This window comes from Geotrypetes seraphini, chromosome 7 (assembly GCF_902459505.1).
Source record: "Geotrypetes seraphini chromosome 7, aGeoSer1.1, whole genome shotgun sequence".
NCBI classification, from domain to species: Eukaryota; Metazoa; Chordata; class Amphibia; order Gymnophiona; family Dermophiidae; genus Geotrypetes; species Geotrypetes seraphini.
In genome coordinates, this window is record NC_047090.1 from 98,980,972 (window position 1) to 99,005,371 (window position 24,400).

Genomic DNA, 24,400 nt, shown 5'->3' on the forward strand with positions numbered 1-24,400 from the left:
TATTATTTATCTTGGCTTCTATCAATGTACTATCAGTTCTCCTTTCTGTTTTGTAAGTTGCATTGAACCTTTTGTAGGCATTAGTGCTGCCCAATTCGAATCAATTCACCGATTTGTTTTTGAAGAAAATCGGACTTACCGATTCGTTGGCCCCCTTGCTAGAGACCTGTTCAGGCTTTCCCTCTGCCACTGGAGCCTTGCTTCTGATGTAACTTCTGGTTTTGCAAAACTGGAAGTTACATCGAAGCAAGGACTCCAGTGGCAGAGGGAAAGCCCGAATGGGTCTTTGTGTGCAGATCAGCGGCAGCAAGGCTCTCTCCTTCCCGGGCATTAGTATTTCTCCTCTCCTCCCTGGCCAGGCAAAAAGTGGTGGTAGCGAATGCAATTCACTACTCTACCACTACTCCAGGCGTCTTCTCTCCATTCGGCTGCCCAAGCGGAAACAGGAAGATTTTACTAAGGGCGGGCCGCAGTGTTCTAAAAAAAGCAAGGAAAAACTTCTACGGTGACAAAATCTCCAAATCCAACAACTAGACTAGCACATTATTTAACATCTGGCGTTCCTTAACCTCCAAAGATGCCTCCATCCTCCCCTCCTCCCCCTCAGCCGATTCTCTGGCAAAGTTCTTTAAAGACAAGGTCTCCACCTTGAGGCGCTCCTTCCCTCCTGCAATCTCCTAAATCTCTGATTCCAATCGACCCCAACCCTATCCTTACAGACTCCTACCCTATCCCAGCTGACAGATCCTGGACTTCCTTCAAACTTGTTTCTGAATCCCTGGTCCATAATCTTTGCCTCAAATTGAAATCCTGCAATTGTACCTTGGATCCATTCCCCGCCTACCTTTACGAGAACACTCCCCCTCAGGCCATCTCATCTCTTACCATTCTCATAAACTCCGCCGCCCTCCATTCGGGTCTATTCTCCCCAGAAATGGGCCATATTTCCTTAACCCACTACTGAAAAAAACTGATCTAGACCCTTCTATACTTTCCAGCTACCGCCCAATAGCAAACATTCCTCTCCTTACCAAGATGCTAGAATCCATCATATCCACTCAACTATCTTCCTATCTTGAAAAATTCACCATTTTGCTACCCTACCAATATGGCTTCCGTCCCAACTTCAGCACCGAATCCCTTCTGACCTCCTTAATCTCAAAAGTTCAACATCTCCATTCTTGCAACAAGTTTGCCGTCCTTCTTCAATTCGACCTCTCTGCAGCTTTTGATGTCGTCCATCATGATATCCTACTTTACCAACTCATCGAGATAGGCATTAATTCCACAGTCCTTGACTGGTTCTCGAAGTTCTTATGCTCCCGATCCTAAGTGTGTTAGCCAATTCTTTATTACCATTGTTATTACAATGTCAGATTTGAAATTTGTATCCTGCCAGAGCTGGTATTAGACCGTGAACGTGAACTAGGATTTAACAGAGAGAAGAAAAGTCTTTTTTGTTTGTTTATTTTGTTTACACCATAGCACCAGTGTGGGTAGGAGAGGGCAAAGTGAGTGAAGAGGCTATAAAATAAACACCCAATGATGCAGGAAAATCGAATCAAAAAATCGATTCAATAGGCTGAATCGAAATATTTTTTTCCTGAATCGGGCAGCACTAGTAGGCATAGTGCAATGCACAAATACCAGATTAGATTATTAGCTCCAACGCTCATATAATTCCTATGAGCATCCGAACTAATACCGCTGCAGCTGGTGATAAAGTTTAACGCAGCTTCATGAAAGTTTTGGGGGAAATAACAGAAATTTTCTATACTTGTTAGGCATGACTATTTAGGAAATTATACTTACTGTCCAAGAACAAAAATTGTGTTACGAAGTGTTATGGATCTTGTTGAGTGATAACATATTGAACTTGAGTGTAATCACCTGAACCAACCGGTTTTTATACTTTGGCCATTGCAAATTATTATTTAATAAGTAACATATGTATTAGTATTTGTTGATAGCTGATTTATACACTTTTGACTTCTAACCCTTACTTACTTTTTCTAGGAATTCTATGATGTATTTTTATACAGTTGCAGCGAACTGATTGATGGCAGAAGGGATGTTGATTCTTACAGACTTAGTTTGGAGGCTGCCTCCTCGCTACGAAACATAATTTCCCAGAATCCCCGTCTTGCACAGGCTATAGTTGGCTTTCTTTTAGTGGATGAGAAACAGGTCTCTGGAGCTGAGCACAATCATTCCTTGCAGAAGATATTTATCGACTTGCTGTTGGATACGCTGAAGGTTGTAAAGGAGACCAGAGATGATCATGTACCTTCACAGGAAGATGAGAGGACTGCAGATCTGATATACAGTGTTATCAGCATTTTACCTGTTAGCATGGAGCATCAGTGCCCTGAGTTGCGACACCTGTGCAGGGTGCTTGTTGATGCTTGTTGGGATGAGAGATGCCCCCTCAATGAGGAGCGGTTACTAGGCTGCATGGTGAGAAAGCAGAACTGTTCTTTACTCTCTCTGTATAGCATGGTCTCCAGTGAGAGGATGAAGGAGAAGCTACTGGGACAAAGGACATCAGAGAAAGGTTTGTGTTTCATTGCTTTAGAGGCAGCTTACAGGGGCACCAATAGCTGAAACAGTATGCAGTCACTCCAGGAACAGCTCTTGTCTGCCTGTCTACCTACACTATGTGGCTGTTGAGGAGTTTGAGCTGTATAATATCCAAATTCCTGGGCTGGTCTTGCAAGACTTGAAATCATGAGAATAGTGGTAGAGTTTGAGCTGCATAGTGCTGATTCCTCAAGAGTTGGGAAGGAGCTGCTCTGCAATGACTGCTGTGGGGTAGCTAGAGCAGGCCATGAAAATTATGTGATGGTGACATTATTGGCCACCTGGCACCAAGGATTAATTGAGCTCTGTCAGAATGTAGTATTTAGCAACCTGTAAAAGAAGAGTTAATTTTTATCCTTAATTATGTTCTTTAAAATTTAGGTAATAAGTTATATTTGTTTCTTTGCCATTAACTTGCGTTTTCTCTCTCCCCCTCCCCCCACTCCAAGGGAGAGGTGTGTTTCTACAGTGTCTTTTAGGTAAACCCACAGGAGACTGGAGGATAATGAGGCAAGGGCTAAAATGTACTTATAGTGGTGGCACAGTATTTCAGCACTCTAGAGCAGGGCTTCCCAAGCCTGTTTGGGCACTCCACAGCCAGTTGGATTGTCAGGAAATCCATAGTGAACATTCATGAGAGAGATTGGCATGCACGACCTCTATTGTTGCAAATGTATTCCACCCATTCAAAAATAACTCTGTATTGTAACACCACTACAGAAGTCCCTATAACTCTGTATATAGCCCATGTATTGTAACACCTTGCAGAAGCTCTTTGTAACCCTGTTTTGTAACACCTTGCAGAAGTTCATGTATTGTAACACCTTGCAGAAGCTCTTTGTAACCCTGTTTTGTAACACCTTGCAGAAGTTCATGTATTGTAACACCTTTACAGAAGCTCATGCAAACTGCTCTGAATTGACTCCCTAGTCATTAGTAGCAGTGTAGAAGCTCACAATAAAAAGGCTCAGGGTAGTTCTAGTCACATAAGAGCAAAAAACAAAATGACAAAAAAAAAAAATCATACAACTGAGATCCCCTCAACCAAAGACCAAATTAAGCAATACTTAACTATCTTTTGTTATCCTCCTTGGGGAATAACCTGCTCAAAGAGCCCATGTTCTGCATTCCTTTCCGAGACCCAAGTATAGCTCAGAATTTTAAGGTCAGATGAGAGTGAATTCTGTAGGGATGGAGTTGCAAATGAACATGAAAATGCTCTTTTTTTTAAAAACATGATCTCACATAGGCACGGTTCTTTAGATTTTGCTCAATTCAAGGTCTTTTTATGTATGCTGAGGGAGCACCCAGGCACATGTTGGGGAACTCATTCTAAAATCCATAGCCGATACTTAAATTTGCAGCTGAAAACCAAATAGAAACCAATGAAGGCTGCTTAATATAGAGAAAATGTGGTCCCTGGGCTTCTGCGTTAAAGGTAAATGACTTAATTGTCATATGGACAAAGCAGTTCACAAAGGATTACAGGAGTCCAAATAGGCCATGTTAGTAGCATACACCACAGTATGAAGATTTTTTAAATTAAAAAAAAAGGTGCAGAGTCTAGACTGAGACTGTAACTCATTCTAGTTATGTTTCTGGAGCTTTTGATGCCTCTGGTTGAACCTGAAGCAGACATCCTTCCAATTACAAAACAGAAACTAGTGTATATGGGTGGTGGTTTTTTTCAGACTCCTAACCTTTTGGGCATTAAGTTGATTTCATGGATATTCATGTTGGAGATCCTGAAAACCAGAGTGGCATGGGGTCCCTATGATAAGTTTGGGAAGCTCAGAGAGTTGTTGTAACAAAGTTGTTAAAAGACCTAGGTTGAAATGCCTTTGTCAAGGAGACATCCTACCTGGAGAAACAGCAGCACTTTTTCTTTTCTTATTATAACAGATTATTTATCAAATTAAAGAAGCAATTTTTATTTCAGTTAGTGAAGTGTATATTTTTAAGATTTATGTCCATATAGAATATTATGACACAATAATTTTACTTTTTATGTGGAGCCCAAAGTTAGGAGGGAAGAAAGAATGCAATAGGGCCATTCCATGTCAAGTGATGTAGGCCTCCCCATTTGACTGTGGTTCAGAAATTGAAATTTTTCTGGAAGTACAATAGGACATGCAGTGAATATGTGCAAAGTCTCAGAATAGGATTTTAACTTCTTCCAAAGTTAGGGTCCTCGTTGGGGCCACTTTTTCGTTCCATAGAAGATAGTTGTGGAAAGGATAGTTGCTCGACCAAGCTAAAAGTGATATTTCTAGTACAATATTTTGTACTGAACCAAATATATCACTTAGATCAGTGGTTCCCAACCCTCTCCTGGAGGACCATCAGGCCAGTCGGGTTTTCAGGATAGCCCTAATGGATATGCATGAGAGAGATAGAAACATAGAAGATGACGGCAGGAAAGGGCTACAGCCCATCAAGTCTGCCCACTCTGCCACCCCCTGTCTATGCCCTAATGACCCAATTTCCTTATCTTGACCCTCGTAGGGATCCCACATGGGTATCCCATTTATTCTTAAAGTCTGGCACGCTGTCTGCCTCGATCACCTGCACTGGAAGCTTGTTCCAATGATCAACCACTCTCTGTTAAGAAATACTTTCTGGTGTCGCCATGAAATTTTCCGCCCCTGAGTTTGAGCGGGTGCCCTCTTGTGGCCGAGGGTCTCTTGAGAAAGAAAATATCATCTTCCACTTCGACACGTCCCGTGAGGTACTTAAATGTTTCGATCATGTCTCCCCTCTCCCTACGTTCCTCGAGAGTGTAGAGCTGCAATTTGTTCATTTTCTCTTCGTACAAGAGACCCTTGAGCCCCGAGATCATCCTGGTTGCCGTCCGCTGAACCGATTAAATTCTGCGCACATCTTTACTGTAATGTGGCCTCCAGAATTGCACACAGTACTCCAGATGAGGTCTCACCATGGTCCTGTACAACAGCATTATGACTTCAGGCTTTCGGCTGACGAAACTTCTATTGATACAACCCAATATCTGCCTTGCCTTAGATGAAGCCTTCTCCACTTGATTGGCAGTTTTCATGTCTGCACTGATGATTACTCCTAAATCTCGTTCTGCTGAAGTCCTAGTTACAGTTTCTCCGTTCAAGAAGTACGTCCTGCATGGATTTCCGCTTCCGAGGTGCATGACCTTACATTTCTTAGCATTGAAGCCTAGCTGCCAGGTTGAGGACCAACTTTCCAATGTAAGCAGGTCCTGCACCATATAATTCTGTAAACTGCATTCACTTACTATATTACATAGTTTGGCGTCATCGGCGAATAGTGTTATTTTACCTTGAAGCCCTTGAGTCAGATCCCCTATGAATATGTTGAAAAGGAGTGGACCCAGGACCGAGCCCTGCGGCATTCCACTGGTCACCTCCGATGTTTTAGAGAGGGTACCACCACCCTCTGAAGTCTGCCACTCAGCCAATCATTGACCCATGCAGTTAGTGTCTCTCCTGACCCCATCGATTCCATCTTGCTTAGCAACCTGCGGTGTGGGACACTGTCAAAAGCTTTACTGAAGTCCAGGTACACGACGTCCAAAGACTCTCCCAAGTCCAACTTTCTTGTTACCCAGTCAAAGAAGCTGATGAGATTGGATTGGCAGGACCTACCCTTGGTGAATCCATGCTGACTGGGATCCTGATGACTCCCTTCATTCAAGATCGTGTCCAATTTGCTTTTAATTAGTGTTTCCATGAGTTTGCACACTATTGATGTGAGACTCACCGGTCTATAATTCGCAGCCTCTGCCCTGCAACCCTTTTTATGCAGAGGAACGACATTAGCTAATTTCCAGTCCAGGGGAACTTTCCCCTTACTTAGGGAGAGATTGAATAGCTCAGCCAACGGTTTCGCCAGGACATCACTTAATTCTCTGAGCACTCTTGGGTGCAAATTGTCTGGTCCCATGGCTTTGTTCACCTTGAGTCTTGCCAGTTCACTGTAAACTTCACCTGGTGTGAACTCAAAATTCTGCATAAAATGGAGGTGCCAGACATGCAAATCTGCTCCATGCATATTCATTAGGGCTATCCTGAAAACCCGACTGTCCTGGTGGTCCTCCAGGACAGGATTGGGAACCACTGACTTAGATCATTGGTGTATGCTTTGGTGTATGACTTGGGGGACCACAAAGTTGATAAAAAGTTTGTCGTGGAATGCACAGGCAAATATTTGACGCAACATAACTCCTGAACAGAAAGCACAGTAGGGCTCAGGTTTTAGGAACTGGAAGAGATTATGGCCAGTTCCTGCCCCATAAACTTTTAGACACACTGCACTTTTCCTTTATGAGATCAGTCTTTATTAAGATAGTTGAAAAAATTTTTATGCAAATGTTTACCTATGTTTAATTCTCAAATTGAAGAGGGAAACAAAGCACAACAAACAGCACGATGGGCCGCCAGATGATGGTGATCAACATTTTATTGAAAAAAGACCTGACACAGGCCCATAGGAGAGAAGAGAAGTCTATTCAAGCTTTTTTTGTGATACATCAACATTGTTCAGAACTAATAGATTCTCGATGCAGGTGAACAAACCAAAACACGGCCCGTGTCTGGTCTTTTTTATTTTTATTTTTTTCAATAAAACGTTGATCACCATCATCTGGAGGCCCATTGTGCTGTTTGTTCTACCTATATTTTAATGTCGTAACATAACTGTACATCCTCCAATCTCTTTCGTGCACCATTTTTGATCTGCTATTCCTAATAATACACTAAGGTTTCACCCTACATTTAATATTAAAATATGTTGGAGATGTAGACAGACTCTGGAATAATGAGAGAAACTTTTGAATTGGAAATTTGTGGCTTTCTAATAACTGTAAATTTTTATTAGGATGAAAAATTAAGGTCTCCTTTTACAAAGCCGTGCTAAATTGCCGCACGCGCTAGCCGCTACTGCCTCCTTTTGAGCAGGTGGTAGATTTCCAGCTAGCCCTTGCTATAGCGCACGCTAATTCAGTGCGTGCGATAAAACCGCTAGCGCGGCTTTGTAAAAGGACCCCTAAGTGATCAAAAAAACAGTATGGTGAGGAAAGAGTAACAATTTCAAAGACAAATTGTGCTTCACAATCACTTCAAATGCTCAGCATGCAGCTAGCCTGAGTTCAGTGCCTTGAATTTGCCTTCCTGGTTGAGGTTGTCATTGGAGCTTGAAGAACCATATTCCCCCTCTGAAACCCACACAGTATCTTTTTTAATGGACCAATGAAAGGGCCTTGTGGATGTTAATTTTGAATCATAAGATTATTATTATTATTTTTTTTTTAAATTCTTTATTCCTTTTTAATCCTTCAACAAGTGTACAATAAAAATCATATATAGGCTCAAAGACAACACTTCTTAAATCCATCAAAAAAATAACAATTGTATATATATATAAACCCATAACCCACCCTCCCTTCCAACATTATTCTTCTTATTTCATTTTACCCTTTCTTCAATTGTACAATCTCTCCCCCCATCCCTCCGTAAATCATTATCTTCAAAAGTAAAAAATGGTGTATATTCATTACAAAACAATGTCAATGGCTCCCATATTTTAGTAAAACTTTTATAATTTCCATTTTGTACTGCTATTGAACGTTCCATTTTATATAAATGACATAGTGAATTCCACCAAAAATTAAAGTTAAGTCTGCTAAGATCTTTCCAATTGTTAGTAATATGTTGAATGGCAACTCCTGTCATAATCAATAAAAGTTTGTTATTACTTGCTGATATCTGACTCTTTTTCCTCATAGACATGCCAAATATCACAGTATCATAAGTTAATGCTACAGGATTTTCTAATAAAGAATTTATTTGATCCCAGATCGAATTCCAAAAGGCTAATATATAGGGACAAAAAAATAAAAGATGATCCAAAGTCCCTATATCAAGCTTACAATGCCAGCATCTATTAGATAATGAACTATTCAACTTTTGTAATCTAACTGGGGTCCAAAATGCTCTATGCAAAAGAAAAAACCAAGTTTGCCTCATAGATGCTGACAATGTACATCTTATTCTCCAAGACCAAATTTGTGGTCATTGAGATGCTGAAATCTGATGCTTAATCTCAATGCTCCAAATATCCCTAAGACCATTTTTAGGTTATGATTTAAAAAAAAAAAAAATCATAAAAATCATAAGATGATTTTAACTATATTAACTTGTAAACCAAAGCAAATTTGGTATCTAATAGGTTGACCAGTTAGGTTTTGAGCCATGGGCTCCTATGTCACTAAATTTTATTAAAATTGGAGATTTGCAGCTAGGAACCTTTATTGAACTTGCAATGAATCACTAAGAACTAAATGTTCATTTTGATGGGCCATTTACAACAGTAGATGTTGTAACTTGAATTATAGCTGTACCATGCACTTTCAAACCTCTAGCTTATTTGCATATTACACATTAGGATGCTAGAGATGCCCTTTTAATGCATGCATTTGAGACCTCTGGCTGGGTCAAATATGAAACAATGGTTTTTGTAGCAAAAAAACCAAAACCCCACACTCAAGTGATAAAAAAAATTGAACGATGTACAGTTGAGATATTTGCAACGAAAAAGTGGCCAAAATTTGTATAACGTCTTTTTTGAAACACCTCTAAAAAAAACCTTTTTATTCAACCTTTTATTATTATAGTTCTTATAATTTTTGAGCCTCAGCCCTACCACTCCACCGCCTCAATATATCTCATCGCGGTGAGCTTTACATGGTCTAATCATCACCGGCTCAACTATGCTTTCAATGTCTCAATACATTTACTTTTCTATTTCTTTTTTTTTATTTTAAAGTGCTTTATGTCGTGTATTCTTTTATATATTCTTTTCTGTTCATCAAATAAATAAATAAATATATAAATAGTTATAATCTTAATAGCAATTTCATTTAAAGCATAGACTTATCTGAAAATTTTCTCAAAGATCTTTCAATTCAAATTTGGACCACTTTAAAAGTGCATCGCCACTTTAAGTCTTTAGAAAGATTGCAATAGTCTGAACCATGTGTGATCCCTCAGTTTCATAGTTTCCGCAGAGCTAAGAAGTCACTTCATCAACGGCTGTTGATATTTTTTCGCTGCCTTCCCGCTCATTCGGCTTATTTTTTGACTTTTTAGTCAGTTTATGTTTTCTTTCTTTCTTTATAGTTAAAAAAAATTTTTTTTTTAACTTTTCGCTTTCGCAAGTTCGGCCTGGAGGGGCCCGTTTCCTTCCTTGCACCTTGACTTTTGATTTTGCCGAGGCCATTTTTCCCTCTATGTCTCGTCCTCAGATGAGTTTTAAGAAATGCGGACGGTGTGCTCACCCTATTTCCATCACAGATCCGCATCGCTGGTGCCTCCAGTGTTTGGGGTCGGAGCATAGGGCTGAATGATGCACTCGTTGTTCCTCACTCCAGAAGAGGACCCTTAAAAATCGTCTGATTCATCAGTGTCTCCTTTTCGGTTCCACTATAGAGGGTGATTCGACACCAGACTTTGCACATGAAGTTAATGCCAGGGGTTGTATTAATCTGCAAAATTTCAGTTCTGTCTTTGTTGGGCTGGACAAAGTTGTCATTTTGTGTTATGCAGAACACAGTACTCTGAGAGTGACCTACATTCAACAGCCTTTAGGTCTCAAACCAATAGAGATCCAGCTGAAAAATTTTATATGGTTTCATTTGAGGCTATAGGGAACATCCATACAAAATTGTATTCAATTTGGAGGAGGTTGGGTGGACCACTTGACATGGAATAACCCTATATATAAGTGAAGTAGAGGATTAACTTAGTAGTTAGTGCAGTGGCCTGAGAATCTGATGAGCTGGGTTTAATTTTCCACTATAGCTCTTCGAGATTGTGGGCAAACCTGTTAACACTGCACTATCCCAGGTACAAAATAAGTACCTGCATATAATATGTAAAGTGCTTTGTAACCACAGAAAGGCAGTATATAAAATCTCCCTCCCTCCCCCTTTTCATAAAATAATTCATAAGAATATAGCAAAAGAAACACCATTCTTATGAGTTAGTTTGTTAGGATAGAAACTGCCATTTTAGGTTGACTGGAGGAAGGTATTAGTCAGTTAGGTGTTATGATTGGAAACATCTTACTGACTGCAATTCTTGTGCAATATGTTTTCTGTTCTAGTGTCCTCTGAGCACTCAGATCCTGAGAGAGTAGTGCTATCTTTGTTCACCAACCCTCAGCAAACAAATCCTTGGAAAACAATGTTTTTCTATTGCCTTAGCAGTGGCAAGCATTTTTTGGAGCAGGTTCTGGTATGTACATTGGTCAGAAGATGAGATTTGGTTTTGTTTTTTTAGCTTTCCTTTTTAGTTTTAGTTTGAAACAATAGAAAAAAAATTAAGGCAATGTGTCTAGTGGTCCTAAATGCTAGGGTTTTGCATCAGAATGCTGTCAATCATTGTTTCAACTCTGCCTCTTTCCCAGGGAGCTGTTCCTGCCCCTTATTTTTTTTCTGCAAGCAAGTTGTTCAGAAGTGTTTCTGCTCTGCTCTGCATTTTTATTATATGCGGGTATATTTTTCTAAGTGTTTGGTCAGAGGCTTAGTGCCCAGAGTTCCCACTTGTGGGGACCTTTGCCTGGGAGAAGACACAGACTCGCTCTGTAGAAGTCTGCTGCTAGCAGGATCAATCTTCGGGGACACCTAGCTAGCCAGTCTGCTTTTGTATTTTTTAAATTCGGAGCTGGCCCCTGCGTAGCTGTTTGCATTCCTGATTTAGCAACAGCTTGAGTTCAGGCTGTTTGGCTCCTTCCTGGCTTGGCAAGAATTAATAGTGGATCAGGTGCATTGTCATCTCCCCTGAACTTCAATCCTCAGAAAGCCTTGCACCACAGAGTTGAAGACCCAAGTTTGTCCGGTGAACCTGTGAGGTGGTGTTCTCCATTTATCCCAGCTGCATTCCTGAGCTGAAGCAGGCAGGCACCACATAGCACACTTAGTAAGGCTATTATAGCCTATGGGGAAAATGGGGAGGGGGAGGGAATGTCTCCAAAAGTGAACTTTAAAGGTTTCTGTATCCATAGCCAAGGTCCCCCCACCTCCTAAAAACCCTTTCCCTGCATTTTATGTACATCAGGGAAGTCCCTACGAGCTGATTTTAAACAACCTTTTTTTTTTTTTTCCCTAAAGCCTCCATCTACCTCAAAACTCTTCAATTTTACTTAAAATTGACATGGATGGACCCCTCAGACCTTCCTACTCCTATATCACACCGAGAAGCGAAGCATCTGTTCCACGTTTGACAAAGTGGGAGGGGTAGAAGCCCTATGCTCAGCCTCTTCCAAGTCCTCCAGGAGGCATGTTCCCAAGGGAAAAGACCCTTTCAAGAGCCCTCCAAAGGTACATTGGCCATCTGCAGATGAGTGGTAGCTGCAGAGTCCAGGAGGACTGGCAAGGGGGATCCCTGCTGGGGTCCTCAAGACCCCCCAGGACAAGGCTTCACCCTGGATTTTGTGAGCCTTATGTGGATTGCCTATTTGAACTGCCGAGGGTCCTCAGCATCTGCGTTCAGCACAACAGAGGTGGTGGCATCGGGGATTTCCCCTCAGCAATGCATGACCAGATGACACAGAACTGGACCAGGAGGTTCAGTTTGACATATGCCTCAGTCTCGGGGAATCTTTGAATCTTAAGTTGCAGCGTCTTGAGCAATTCTCAAGATCTTTCTCTTGTGCCTGCAAATATCTAATGAGACCAGCATGATTCTGAACTGAGCCTTGAGTCCCTTTTACCTCCTCCAGCAATTGTGCCATGTGGTCCTCCGAAGCTGCCCAGGCAAATGTGCGAGCCAACTTTCTCAGTCGACAGATTCTCGACTTGGGAGAATGTTCTTTGTCCACTCAGGTGTTCTCCATAGTTCAGCTTTGGGGGATGTACACAGATGGATCTAATGGCGTTGGCTGTAAATACAGAGGTGGATTGCTTTTACTGCTTTTTACAGCTGAAGATACAAGTCCAGGAGTGCGGGGTTGGATGCATTAGTTCAATCGTGACCGGAGAAAGGGCTCTTTTATGTTTTTCCCTGGTGGCCCATGCTAGGGCGAGTCATCCAAAGGATTGCAAGTCATTCGGGGTTGGTAGTCCTAGTGGCACCCGATTGGCCCCGCAGACAATGGTATGTGAATTTAGATTTTCAGATCTAGATTTTCAGAAAGCGTTTGACAAAGTTCCTCATGAGAGGCTCCGGAGAAAATTAGAGTCATGGGATAGGTGGCAAAGTTCAGTTGTGGATTAGGAATTGGTTATCGGATAGAAAACAGAGGATGAGGTTAAATGGTCATTTTTCCTCAATGGAGGAGAGTAAACAGTGGAGTGCTGCAGGGATCTGTACTGGGACCGGTGCTATTTAACTTATTTATAAATGATCTGGAAATTGGAACAACGAGTGAGGTGATTAAATTTGCAGATGACACTAAACTGTTCAAAGTTGTTAAAATGCATACGGATTGTGAAAAATTGGAAGACTGGGCGTCCAAGTGGCAGATGAAATTTAATGTGGACAAATGCAAAGTGATGCACATTGAGAAGAATAACTCGAATCACAATTACCGGATGCTAGGATCCACCTTGGGGGTTAGTGCCCAAGAAAAGGATCTGGGTGTGATCATAGACAATACGATGAAACCTTCCTCTCAATGTGTGGCGGCGGCCAAAAATGCAAACAGGATGCTAGGAATTATTAAAAAAGGGATGGTTAACAAAACTAAGAATGCTATAATGCCCCTGTATCGCTCCATGGTGCGACCTCATTTAGAGTATTGCGTTCAATTCTGGCCTCCTTATCTCAAGAAAGATATAGTGATGCTAGAAAAGGCTCAAAGAAAAGTGACCAAGATGGTGAAGGAGATGGAACTCCTCTCGTATGAGGAAAGACTAAAAAGGTTAAGGTTCTTCAGCTTGGAAAAGAGATGGCTGAGGGGAGATATGATTGAAATCTACAAAATCCTGAGAGGAATAGAAGGGGTACAAGTGGATTGATTTTTCACTCCATCAAAAATGACAAAGACTAGGGGACACTCAATGAAGTTTCAGGGAAATATTTTTAAAACCAATAGGAGGAAATATTTTTTCACTCGGAGAATAGTTAAGCTCTGGAACGCATTGTAGAGGTTGTGGTAAGAATGAATAGCGTAGCTGGTTTTAAGAAAGGTTTGGAAAATTTCCTGGAGGAAAAGTCCATAGCTATTGAGAGAGACATGGGGAAGCCGCTGCTTACCCTGGATCAGTAGCATGGAATATTGCTACTCCTTGGGTTTTTGGCCAGGTACTAATGTCCTGGATTGGCCACCGTGAGAACGAGCTACTGGGCTTGATGGATCATTGGTCTGACCGAGTAAAGCTATTCTTATGTTCTTATTTAGTTCACCTTAGAGCAGGGGTGTCAAAGTCCCTCCTCAAGGGCTGCAATCCTTTCCCTTCCTGGGATCTTAATACCATATTGCAGGGTCAGTAAAGCTTCCTTTCTGGATCTTACAGTCAAGATGTTGTTTCTGGTGACGATTACATCTTCAAGGTGAGTTTCTGAGTTACAAACTCTGTCCTGCAGAGAACTGTTTCTTAAGTTTATGGAAGCAGGGCTATCCTTGTGCACGGTTCTGTCCTTCTTACTGAAAGTAGTTTTGGCCTCCCATGTCAATCAGAAAGTCTGTTTGCCTGCTTTTCAATCTACAGGGTCTAAGAAAAAGAATTTAAGTGTTGCATTTGCTGGATGTCAAGCGAGTGCTTCTCCGGTACCAGTCATGCCAAGAAAGGGAGGCCAGCATCTAAAGTCTCGATTTCCAGATGGATTAAAATGGCCATTTCTTCCACATATGAAGGCTACGGAAAGTAGCTGCTGATCACATTCAAAGCACATTTCATTAGAAGAGTTGCTACCTCATCGGCAGAGACTCAAGTGGTTTCGCCCAAGGAAATCTGTAGAGCTGCTACCCCTTCTTTAAAATTAATCAATACGTTGCGCTCCAATAATTTTGCCTTCACTGCCACTACTCTCTGGAATTCGCTGCCTAACCATTTGCGCAGTGAATCCGATATAAAACAATCTAAAACAAAATTAAGAACATTCTTGTTCCAGGATGCTTTTGGACAACAACCGTCCTCTTAAGGACAAAAAAATTAAATTAAAATTATTACTTTTTACCCTAACCTATTGTATTTTCCCTTTTTTGTTGCACTTTTCTTTTATGATTGTTGTTCTTCCCCTTTTTCCTATTGTTTGAAGTAGGTCTATAAGTCTTATCAGTGATTTATTATGACACTTAGATTTTATCCAGTATCCCCAGTTTTAATATGTTTTTATGTAAATTTTATATTGTACACCGTTTAGAAATCTGATTAAGCGGTTAAAAAAATCTTTTAATAAACTTGAAACTTGCTGGTTGCACATAGGCTTTGATCCATTACTTGAATGTTATAATAATAATAACTTTATTCTTCTATACCGCCACAATCTTGCGACTTCTAGGCGGTTTATAATCAAGAGTGCTGGACATTCAGCAAAATACAATAAGTAGATATTCAGAGGAAATACAGAGATCAGAGACCTCAGGAGGCAATAGTATAGAAATACAATTTGCTGAGCGAAAATGTAATATGTACATTTTAGTAGGTAATGTCCGACAGGACCTGTTGGGGATAAATAGCAATGTAAAGTTACGATAAGATGAAAATAACAGATTATATTTATAAAGTGCTGTAAGTTCAGGTGGAATAGGGAGGGGGGAGGGAGAGGGAGAGCGGGTCAGTTGTTTAGGTATTTCTGGAACAGGTATGTTTTTAGGCATTTCCTGAATTCCCCGTATGTAGTGGGTGAAAGCAGTTGGTCTAGGTCTTTGCCCCATAGGACTGCTTGGTGAGAGAGAAGGTGTTCATGGTGTTTTTTCATTTTGCAGCCTCTAACTGGAGGGGAAATGAGTTTTGGGTGTGTGTTTCTCTTGAGTTTGTTATTATAAAATGCGAAAAGGTCCGTTATGTACTTGGGGGTCAGGCCATATAGTACTTTGAAGCAGAGGCAGGCAAATTTAAACCTTACTCGGGCTTCCGTTGGTAGCCAGTGCAGCTGCCAATAGTAGGGTGTCACGTGGTTGAATTTCTTCAGCCCGAAGATAAGTCTGACCGCAGCATTTTGCATTATTTGGAGACGTCTCATATTCTTTTGTGAGATTGCTAGATAGGCGATGTTGCAGTAGTCAAGCTGACTCAGTATGAGGGATTGCACTAGGATTCTGAATGTTGACGTATCGAAGTATGATTTAATGGTTTTGAGTTTCCAGAGAGTAAGGAAACCTTTTCTGAATAGGGAATCCACTTGTTCCTTCATTGTTAGGCATTGGTCTAGAATAACACCTAGTATTTTCATGGTGGGCTGAATAGGGTAGTTGAGTTTATTGATGCATAGTGGGGTTTTATTGTCAAGCGGGTGAGGGGAGACAACGAAGAATTTTGTTTTTTCTGGGTTGAGCTTGAAATCTGTCATCCATTGTTCCATCTCATTTATGGCATCGGATGCCTTGGGAATGGTTTCCGAGATGGAGTTGGCGAATGGGATGATGATCGTAAAGTCATCTGCGTAGCTGAATAGTTTTATTCCTAGTTGGGTTAGTTTCACATCTAATGAGGACATGTAGATATTGAAAAGCAGTGGGGAAAGCGGTGACCCTTGTGGCACTCCGGATGAGTTGCTCCAGGTGTCGGAGTGTTCATTGTTAAAGCGTACCTGGTAAGAACGGGATGTGAGGAAGCCACGAAACCAGTTTAGTACCTCAGCTCTGATAATGTTAATGGATATGTTTGTTAAAGAATAGAATTGTAATGTCGGGGATTTTTCCCTGTTTCCTTCCTTCCGGTTATGTCTGTCATTACAGTGCTACTTAATTGCTTGTATACAAATTGAGGGGGCAGGAGCAGCTCACTGGGAAGGAGGCGGAATTCAAAAGATAATTGACAGCATTCTGCAAGAAATTTGCAGGTTCAGGTGCAAAACCCTAGCGTTAATGACCACTAGACACATCTACAAGAAAGAAGATTATCAAGGTAGGAACCTAATCTTTCTTTCTTACTTATGTAGATCTTTGTTTAATTGATCTATTTCTTTATATGTAAACCATATTTTATAATTTTTATTCATTTTACAACTTACATCAAGTGTATCAAGAAATAATATTTGAATTGAAAAAAACATCACTTGTATTACTATTATTATCATCAACTGACATTCATGAAAGTTAACCTCCCCTCCCATCCCTATCACATCAAAAATATTCATTTATATTATATTATACAATATACATTCTATTAATATATCAAAAAATCATCCCTCCCACCCATCCCTATCCCCTCATTTCAATTATCTTATGAAGGGAAAATGTTTACTACTAATTACAAAAGTCTGTTAATGGTCCCCAAACATCTCAAAATTTACCAAAATATCCTCTCTGTGTGGCTAACATTATTTCTATTTTATAAATATGACATACAGAACTCCACCAAAAACTGTAATTTAATCTATTCTGATTTTTTCCAATTGAATGTAATATGTTGAATGGCAATTCCAGTCAGAATAAGTAGAAGCTTATGGTTTTTTGAAGAAATATAAACTATAAACTATTTGTTGGCAATAGCAGAATATAAATGATTTAACTGTATAAAATTGAAGTCAGAAAAAAATGTTAATTGTTCTTGACTAAAATGTATTGAAACATTTGGTGTTACCACTATATGCATTATTTGTAGGGTTTCACAAAATCCTTTTTATTTCTTGGTGTGTGTATGCTTACTTTGGGGTGTCATTATAGGTTACAGCACTTGCCCTAATGAAGAGAGAAGACTTCTCTACTTTGAGAAACCTCCTGAAAAATGAATTTGAACCGCTTAGTCGGCTCCTGGTGTTGCTTGGCTGGACTCATTGCCAGAGCATAGAATCTGCCAAATTTTTGTTATGTACCTTTCATCAAGACAAGGTCAGTAATGAGTAAAAGTATTTACAGCAGGCTACTTTCAGGTTGTCCATTTTATTTGAAAGCTATGCACGCATTTAGGGGAAATTCTATAAAAGACGAGTCAGGTGATTAAATTTGCAGATGACACTAAATTGTTCAAAGTTGTTAAAATGCATGCGGATTGTGAAAAATTGCAGGTAGACCTTGGGAAATTGGAAGACTGGGCATCCAAGTGGCAGATGAAATTTAATGTGGACAAATGCAAAGTGATGCACATTGGGAAGAATAATCCGAATCACAGTTACCGGATGCTAGGATCCACCTTGGGGGTTAGCGCCCAAGAAAAGGATCTTAAAACAATGCAATGAAACCTTGCACCCAATGTGCGGCTGCAGCAAAAAAAAAAAAAAAAAAAAGCAAATAGGATGGTAGGAATTATTTAAAAAAGGATAGTTAACAAGACCAAGAATGTTATAATGCCCTTGTATCGCTTCATGGTGCAACCTCATCTGCAGTATTGTATTCAATTCTGGTCTCCTTATCTCAAGAACGAAAGAAGAATGACCAAGATGATAAGAGTGACCAAGATGATAAAGGGGATGGAACTCCTCGTATTAGGAAAGACTAAAAAGGTTAAGGCTTTTCAGTTTGGAAAAGAGATGACTGAGGGGAGATATGATTGAAGTCTACAAAATCCTGAGTAGAGTAGAACGGTTACAAGTGGATCGATTTTTCACTTCGTCAGACATTACCAAGACACTTGAAGTTACATGGAAATACTTTTAAAACCAGTAGGAGGAAATATTTTTTCACTCAGAGAATAGTTAAGCTCTGGAATGCATTGGTTTTGAAAAGCGCCGTGAAAGTGAGGAGAAATAAGGGAGGGAAAGAGATGGTCCGACAAAGGGAAGAGGTTGAGTGCCGCTTCAGGCTTTATTGTGTGGAGAAAGGGGGGAAGATGAGAGATGCTGGATGGAAGACAAGGAGGAGTGAGAAGAGAACAGATGCTGAACAGATGCTAGTTGTAAGTGGGGAGTGTTGGCTGGAAGGAAGTGAGGAGGAAAGAGGGAGGAGCAGACACTGAATGGGAGAGAGAGGGGGAGCAGACACTGGATAGAAGTGGGGAGGAGAGAGCACAAACTGGATGGAAGGAAGGGATAAATATAAAAGGGAACATGCTGGATTGGAGAAAGAGGCTAGAGTTAGTGAGATATTGGAAGGGGTGAGGGAAAGAGGTAGCAAATTGTAGGTAGACAATGAAAAGAGGGAAATTGAGGACTGGATAGTAAGAGAGAATTTAATCTAGATAGAGGCAGAAAATAATTTGAGAAGGAAAAGGAGAGAGATGCTAAAAACCACCTGGAGAGGGAGGAAGAGATGGAAGGAAAGAAGACAGATGCCAGACCATGGGGGAGCAGAGGGAAGAAGATGGATGCCAGATCAATGGGGGGAGGGAGAGATGGAAGGGAGTGGCAGACAGTTTCTGGAAGAGGCATAGAAAGAGGAAAGATCCCATATGGAAGAGGCAGAGAGAGGGCAGACAGTGGCTGGAAGGAAGAGAATGACCAGAAAATGAGGAAAGCAGAAACCAGACAACAAAGGTAGAAAAACATTTATTTATATTTTTTTTTACTTTAGGATAAAGTAGTACTGTAGCCATGTTAATAAACATTTATAAATAGAAAATGGAAATAAGGTGATCCTTTTTATTGGACTAATTTTAATACATGGAAACGGACATCAGATATTGTTGCCTATTCTCTTAATTAAGAACATAAGAGTTGCCATACTGGGACAGACTGAAGGTCTATCAAGCCCAGTATCCTATTTCCAGCAGTGGCCAATCCAGGTCACAATTATCTGGCAAGATCCCCAAAAAATAAAACAGATTTTATGCTGCTTAGTCTAGAAAAAAGCAGTGTTTATTCTCAAGTTTTTGCAGAGTGACTCATGAGGATCACCCAAATTTCTAATCTCAGTTTACACTTTTTTCCTCCTTTTTGGGGGGGGAAAAGGTCACCTTAATTTATATTCGGATTGGTTTATATTAAAGTACATACGCTAACAGTTTGCTGTTGCAGGGTTAGGGAAAGTGTGGTGAATGGGCAAGTTATGGAGGAGGACAGTGCTTTTAGTCAGTACATGGTAAGTTAATGTGAATGTTGATGCTCTGCACTGTTGCATAAGAGACAGTAAGTGCAGTCACTCTATCACCATACAGTTACGTCTGCAGATTGCCCACATTTTGGCACTTATTGGGAGTTTAACAAGCAGTACAGAGAGAGTTGTCAACACAAGTAAAAAGTGCTTTGAGCCTCTGTCTTTCTCCCATTTGTGGCCCAGTGCACTGTGGTTTTTGTGACTTACTAGGAATGTCCCTAGTGAGTTAGTGACAAGACAGGAGTGATCCCTAGCTCTGCCCTAATAAACCTTTCCTAAAGGATATCATTTCAACAATATGTGGTTTGACTGTAGATATAAAGAATAATTATCATTTCATAAGTCTTAATAAAACTTCTCCTTTAAAGATTTAAATACATGATAATAGTGTGTGTGAAAACCTCAGACCCAACAACCAAATTCTAGTGAATAAGCATGAAGCCAGTTGTTAGAGACCATCACAGCTGTTCACTGTCTCATTCCACTGCACACAGACATTTCTTTCAAATGCTAATAAAGCAGCCTGTACTTATCTGAAGCAGTGGAGTTGCAGGTATCTGTCCCCCAACTGCTCCATTCTTGTAAACTTATATAAGTAAAACTACTGCTGTCTCAAACTTCCCTCGACCCCCTCCAACTCGAGTTTCACGAATTGAAGCTTCTTCAGGTGAGGACACTGCAACAAACAAATACGCCAATAAAATAAACTACCATTTAAACATAAAACCCTCTAGTGAACTAACCACCCCACTGTTATAAAAACCAGATTTTACTAATCTTATCTTCATTCTTAATGTTAATTTAATATTTAATCAGCTTACCCGTTCGCGGGACTTCCACCCGAACAGACTGACAGCAAAGGAAAAGATGACTTGAACACAGGTGCAGCTCTACTTAAATTCTAAGAACGCTGACATCCTGCAAGAGCCCCCGGAAAAAGGGGAGTGGAACTACACAGATACCAAACTTGTAACAGCCAATCATGGCAGGAGCAAGGAAACCTAAAGCAAGGCATCAGAGCCCCACTGGAGCTTTAAAATACATGTATACAACTTTCCAAGCTGAAGCCACTCTATTTCATTATTCAAACCAGTGAGAACCAAAGTATGCCATGAAAAAATAAATCTTTGCTCTTGACGAAGTAATAACTGGCTGACATCTCCTATCAGATCATACGCTTGCCATAAAACAGTATACCTCTCCTCATCAATGCTGTGGCCCACCTCCAGCCAGTGGGAAATGATGGGAGCAGTCTGTCTTTTACAACGTATGTTGCTCACATGCTCCGCTATCCTAATCTTGATGACTCTTCTCGTGTGCCCTATATACATTTTACCACAAGGGCACATGATACAGTAAACCACTGCTGCTGAAGAGCAATTAGTTCCAGTTTTCAATGCAAATCTTCTACCCCCTGCATCGGGGATAGTCACCTCATCTGTAACCCACACATACCGGCAATAGATGCAATGGCCACAGCACTGGTGTGGGGAAGAACCAACTGTTTCATGAGTGAAGTCTCTGTGTTTAAGTATTTCAGCTAAATTCCGCCCTCATGTAAAGGCGAATTTGGGTAGCTCCCGCAGTGCATTATGCACCTGGAGTACCGGCCAATGTTTTACCTGGTTACTACAATTTGAAAAAGGTAAAACGCATACAGGCGCCTGCTCCTGTACAGTAACAATTCGTATATTTGACTGTAGATATCACAAAGGAACAAAAGGTTACCTTGACTAAGTGTGAAGATTTTCAGATTTTTAAGTTCAAAATTTTGTGGCCAGGGCTCTCTGTGTTATTGGTCTCTTTTCAAAATATAGTAGCATATTAGGGATAAACAAGTCAAATTGAAACTTAATTAGTTTTATAAAAGGGCAAAGAAAGTTTGAATGCTAAAGAGCCATATTTGACTTTGTTCTGATGTGACTTTGGATACACTCTTTAAATTCAACTCAAATTTCTGTTTTTGTCCCATCTTAAAGAAGACACCTACTTTACAGTAAACTGCTGAAAAACATTATTGTTATGCTGCTGCAAATCATTAAATGAGGTATGATAACTATCGCCACCACTGCTGCATTTTTGTTACGACTCTGACTCTCAAGAAAGATGACATTGTTCTCTGTGCTGGGCTGGTGTGGGGTCTTGAGCAATTTATTTTCCCATTTATATCCTGCTTTAAACCAAAGCGAGCTACAATAAAACATACTATTTCAAACAATAACAAGGACACATAAATTAATAATAATAATAACTTTATTCTTGTATACCGCAATACCATGGAAGTTCAATGCAGTTAACAAAAGAAGAGACTGTACATTTACAGCGATAAATACAACTCATGGCAGAAATATTTGGTATTTGTCTTTTCAAACTTATTTTTATAATCAAATTGTCAATGCAGCTGTTTCTGTTTTTAGCTGCATCACCTAACCACGTTTTATTTGACTTGTACATTTGAATCAGGATCTGTGTAGTGATTCCATGTTGAAGGACTTCTGCGATGGACTTTTGGCTCAAGTTGAAGTATTGGAGTGGTGCATAAAACAAAACAGGTAATAGTTTAAATCTATTTCACATTTCTGCAGTGTTCTCTTATAGGATTTGAGGACTGACAGATTATGAAATTTCATTTGTCAGAACACTATAATTAGTTTTTGGTAACCTGTTGGATAGGTTCTTTATTTGTCCATCCCCATTTCTCCAGGCTTACCACAGGCCCATAAGAATAATTGAGATGTTTTAGTATGTGCCTCTAATTGTGCTTTGGTAAATTCTTCAGGGTTTGAATTAATGACACAGAGGGAATATGATAGGGAGGTCTATAAAATCATGAGTGGTGGAGCAGTTTAATAGGGAATGCTTGATTGCCATTTCAGATAATATAAAAACGCAGAGATGCTTCATGAGATTAATGGCTGGTTTTAAATCAAATAGGAGAAAGTATTTTTTTTTTTTCACTTGGTGTGGAATTTGTTGCCAGTAGCCATGGTCAAAGCCTCCTTAGAAGGTATTTGGTTAGACAAGCACCTGAAAGAAAGGTCCTATACATAACATAAGAATAGCCATACTAGGTCAGACTAATGGTTTATCTAGCCCAGAATCCTGTTTCCAACAGCGGCCAATCCCGTAGCAACATTCCATGCTACCGATCCCAGGGCAAGCAGTGTTTTCATACTTGTATGTCTCAATAGCAGACTATGGATTTTCCTCCAGGAACTTGTCCTAACCTTTTTTTAAACCTAGCTGTGCTAATAACATAACAACAGATTTATAGACCGCATAGCCATAAGTTCAATGCAGTTAACAAAAGCTATGATATGAAGACACAAATTATGTTAGAAAAGAATCACCATTACCACATTCTCTGGCAAATGAGTTCCAGAGCTTAACTATTCTTTGAGTGAAAAAAATATTTTCTCTCCTTTTGTTTTAAATGTATTTCCATTTGATTTCATTGAACCATTAAACCTTTGTTAGCGAGATAGACTTAGAAGGCCACCTTTTTGCCCTAGAAGAAAGCCATGAGAAACAGATCAATTTTGGGGGGTCTTACTAGGTATTTGTGATCTAGATTGGCCACTTTTAGAAACAGGATGTTGAGATTGGTAAACTTTTGGTCTAACCCAAATGGCACATCGTATGTGTTTAAATTTAAATGTACTTTTCATCTGAAGTTGTGTAGTATATCAAGAATTTTCCAGTGCAATAGGGATGGTATGCTGAACCATAGGTCGTCTGTCTGCTTGTGAGCATTCTGCAGAAGATGTCAGTCACAGATTTTCAGCTCCTTCTCCCCAGTCTCTGCTGCTCCCTTCAGTTATTCCTTCTGCAGGTGAGCATGAAGGTGTCATGCTGATCTGCTTCTTTTATTTCATTATTACCATATTTTTTGCTCTATAAAATGTACTTGACCATAAGACGCACCCACCTGTAGAGGAGGAAAACCTAAGGAAAAAAAAAAAATTCCACCGCCCTGCCATGTACTCCCTCTGGTGGTCTAATGCTAGGCTGGGACAGGGTCTTATAGAGCAAAAAACCCGTAAGCAGCCTCCCCGGTACCTTTTTTAAAATCTGCCCCCCCCCAGCCATCTTACTTCTTAAAACATCCTGGTGGATTGGATTTCAAACCCACTTTACTACTTACATCTAATCACACATAGAACCTAAACACTCATTACTACCCTATTATATATGTGGAGAAAAAAACTCAGATGTAAAGAGCCTAATACTGTTGAACCTCTACGAGGAACACAAAACAGGTTGGATCACTTTCATTCCTTGATTAAAAAACTTCACTTGGCACAATAGAAAACATTCAATATGGCATTCTATTTACACAACTATCAAATGCATGTCTAATAAACTCTATAGTAGTGTTCTTCAACCTTTTTACACCTATGGACCGGTGGAAATAAAATAATTTTCATGGACCGGCAAACTACTAAGACTGAATTTTTAAAACCATCACCACCTGCAAGCTCGGTCCCGCAAACCATCTGATCCCATCCGCACAAGCCTCAAATAGTTATGATTTTATGTTGAACATATTTTATTAAAGTATAAAAAGAAACAATATTCTGTACAATTGTCATTTTATAAATACAAATAATACAGGGCAAGGATCAACAAAACCCCCGTCTCCCCTCCCCTTCACATATATCCCCTCTACTATCAAGAAAACTGAATAAGCCAAATT

At 40.1% G+C, this 24,400-nt stretch overlaps 1 protein-coding gene across 2 annotated transcripts in view; it reads left to right on the plus strand.

The window, feature by feature from the left end:
* The window catches only part of ZFYVE26 (zinc finger FYVE-type containing 26), a 244,083-nt gene that overhangs the window by 9,359 nt on the left and 210,324 nt on the right, over positions 1-24,400 (plus strand). For both annotated transcript variants that reach the window (XM_033951453.1, XM_033951454.1), the window contains exons 4-7: positions 2,017-2,554; positions 10,732-10,862; positions 17,401-17,565; positions 22,168-22,256. In XM_033951453.1, the coding sequence (XP_033807344.1) occupies positions 2,017-2,554; positions 10,732-10,862; positions 17,401-17,565; positions 22,168-22,256 (923 nt within the window). The remainder of the gene's footprint in view (positions 1-2,016; positions 2,555-10,731; positions 10,863-17,400; positions 17,566-22,167; positions 22,257-24,400) is intronic.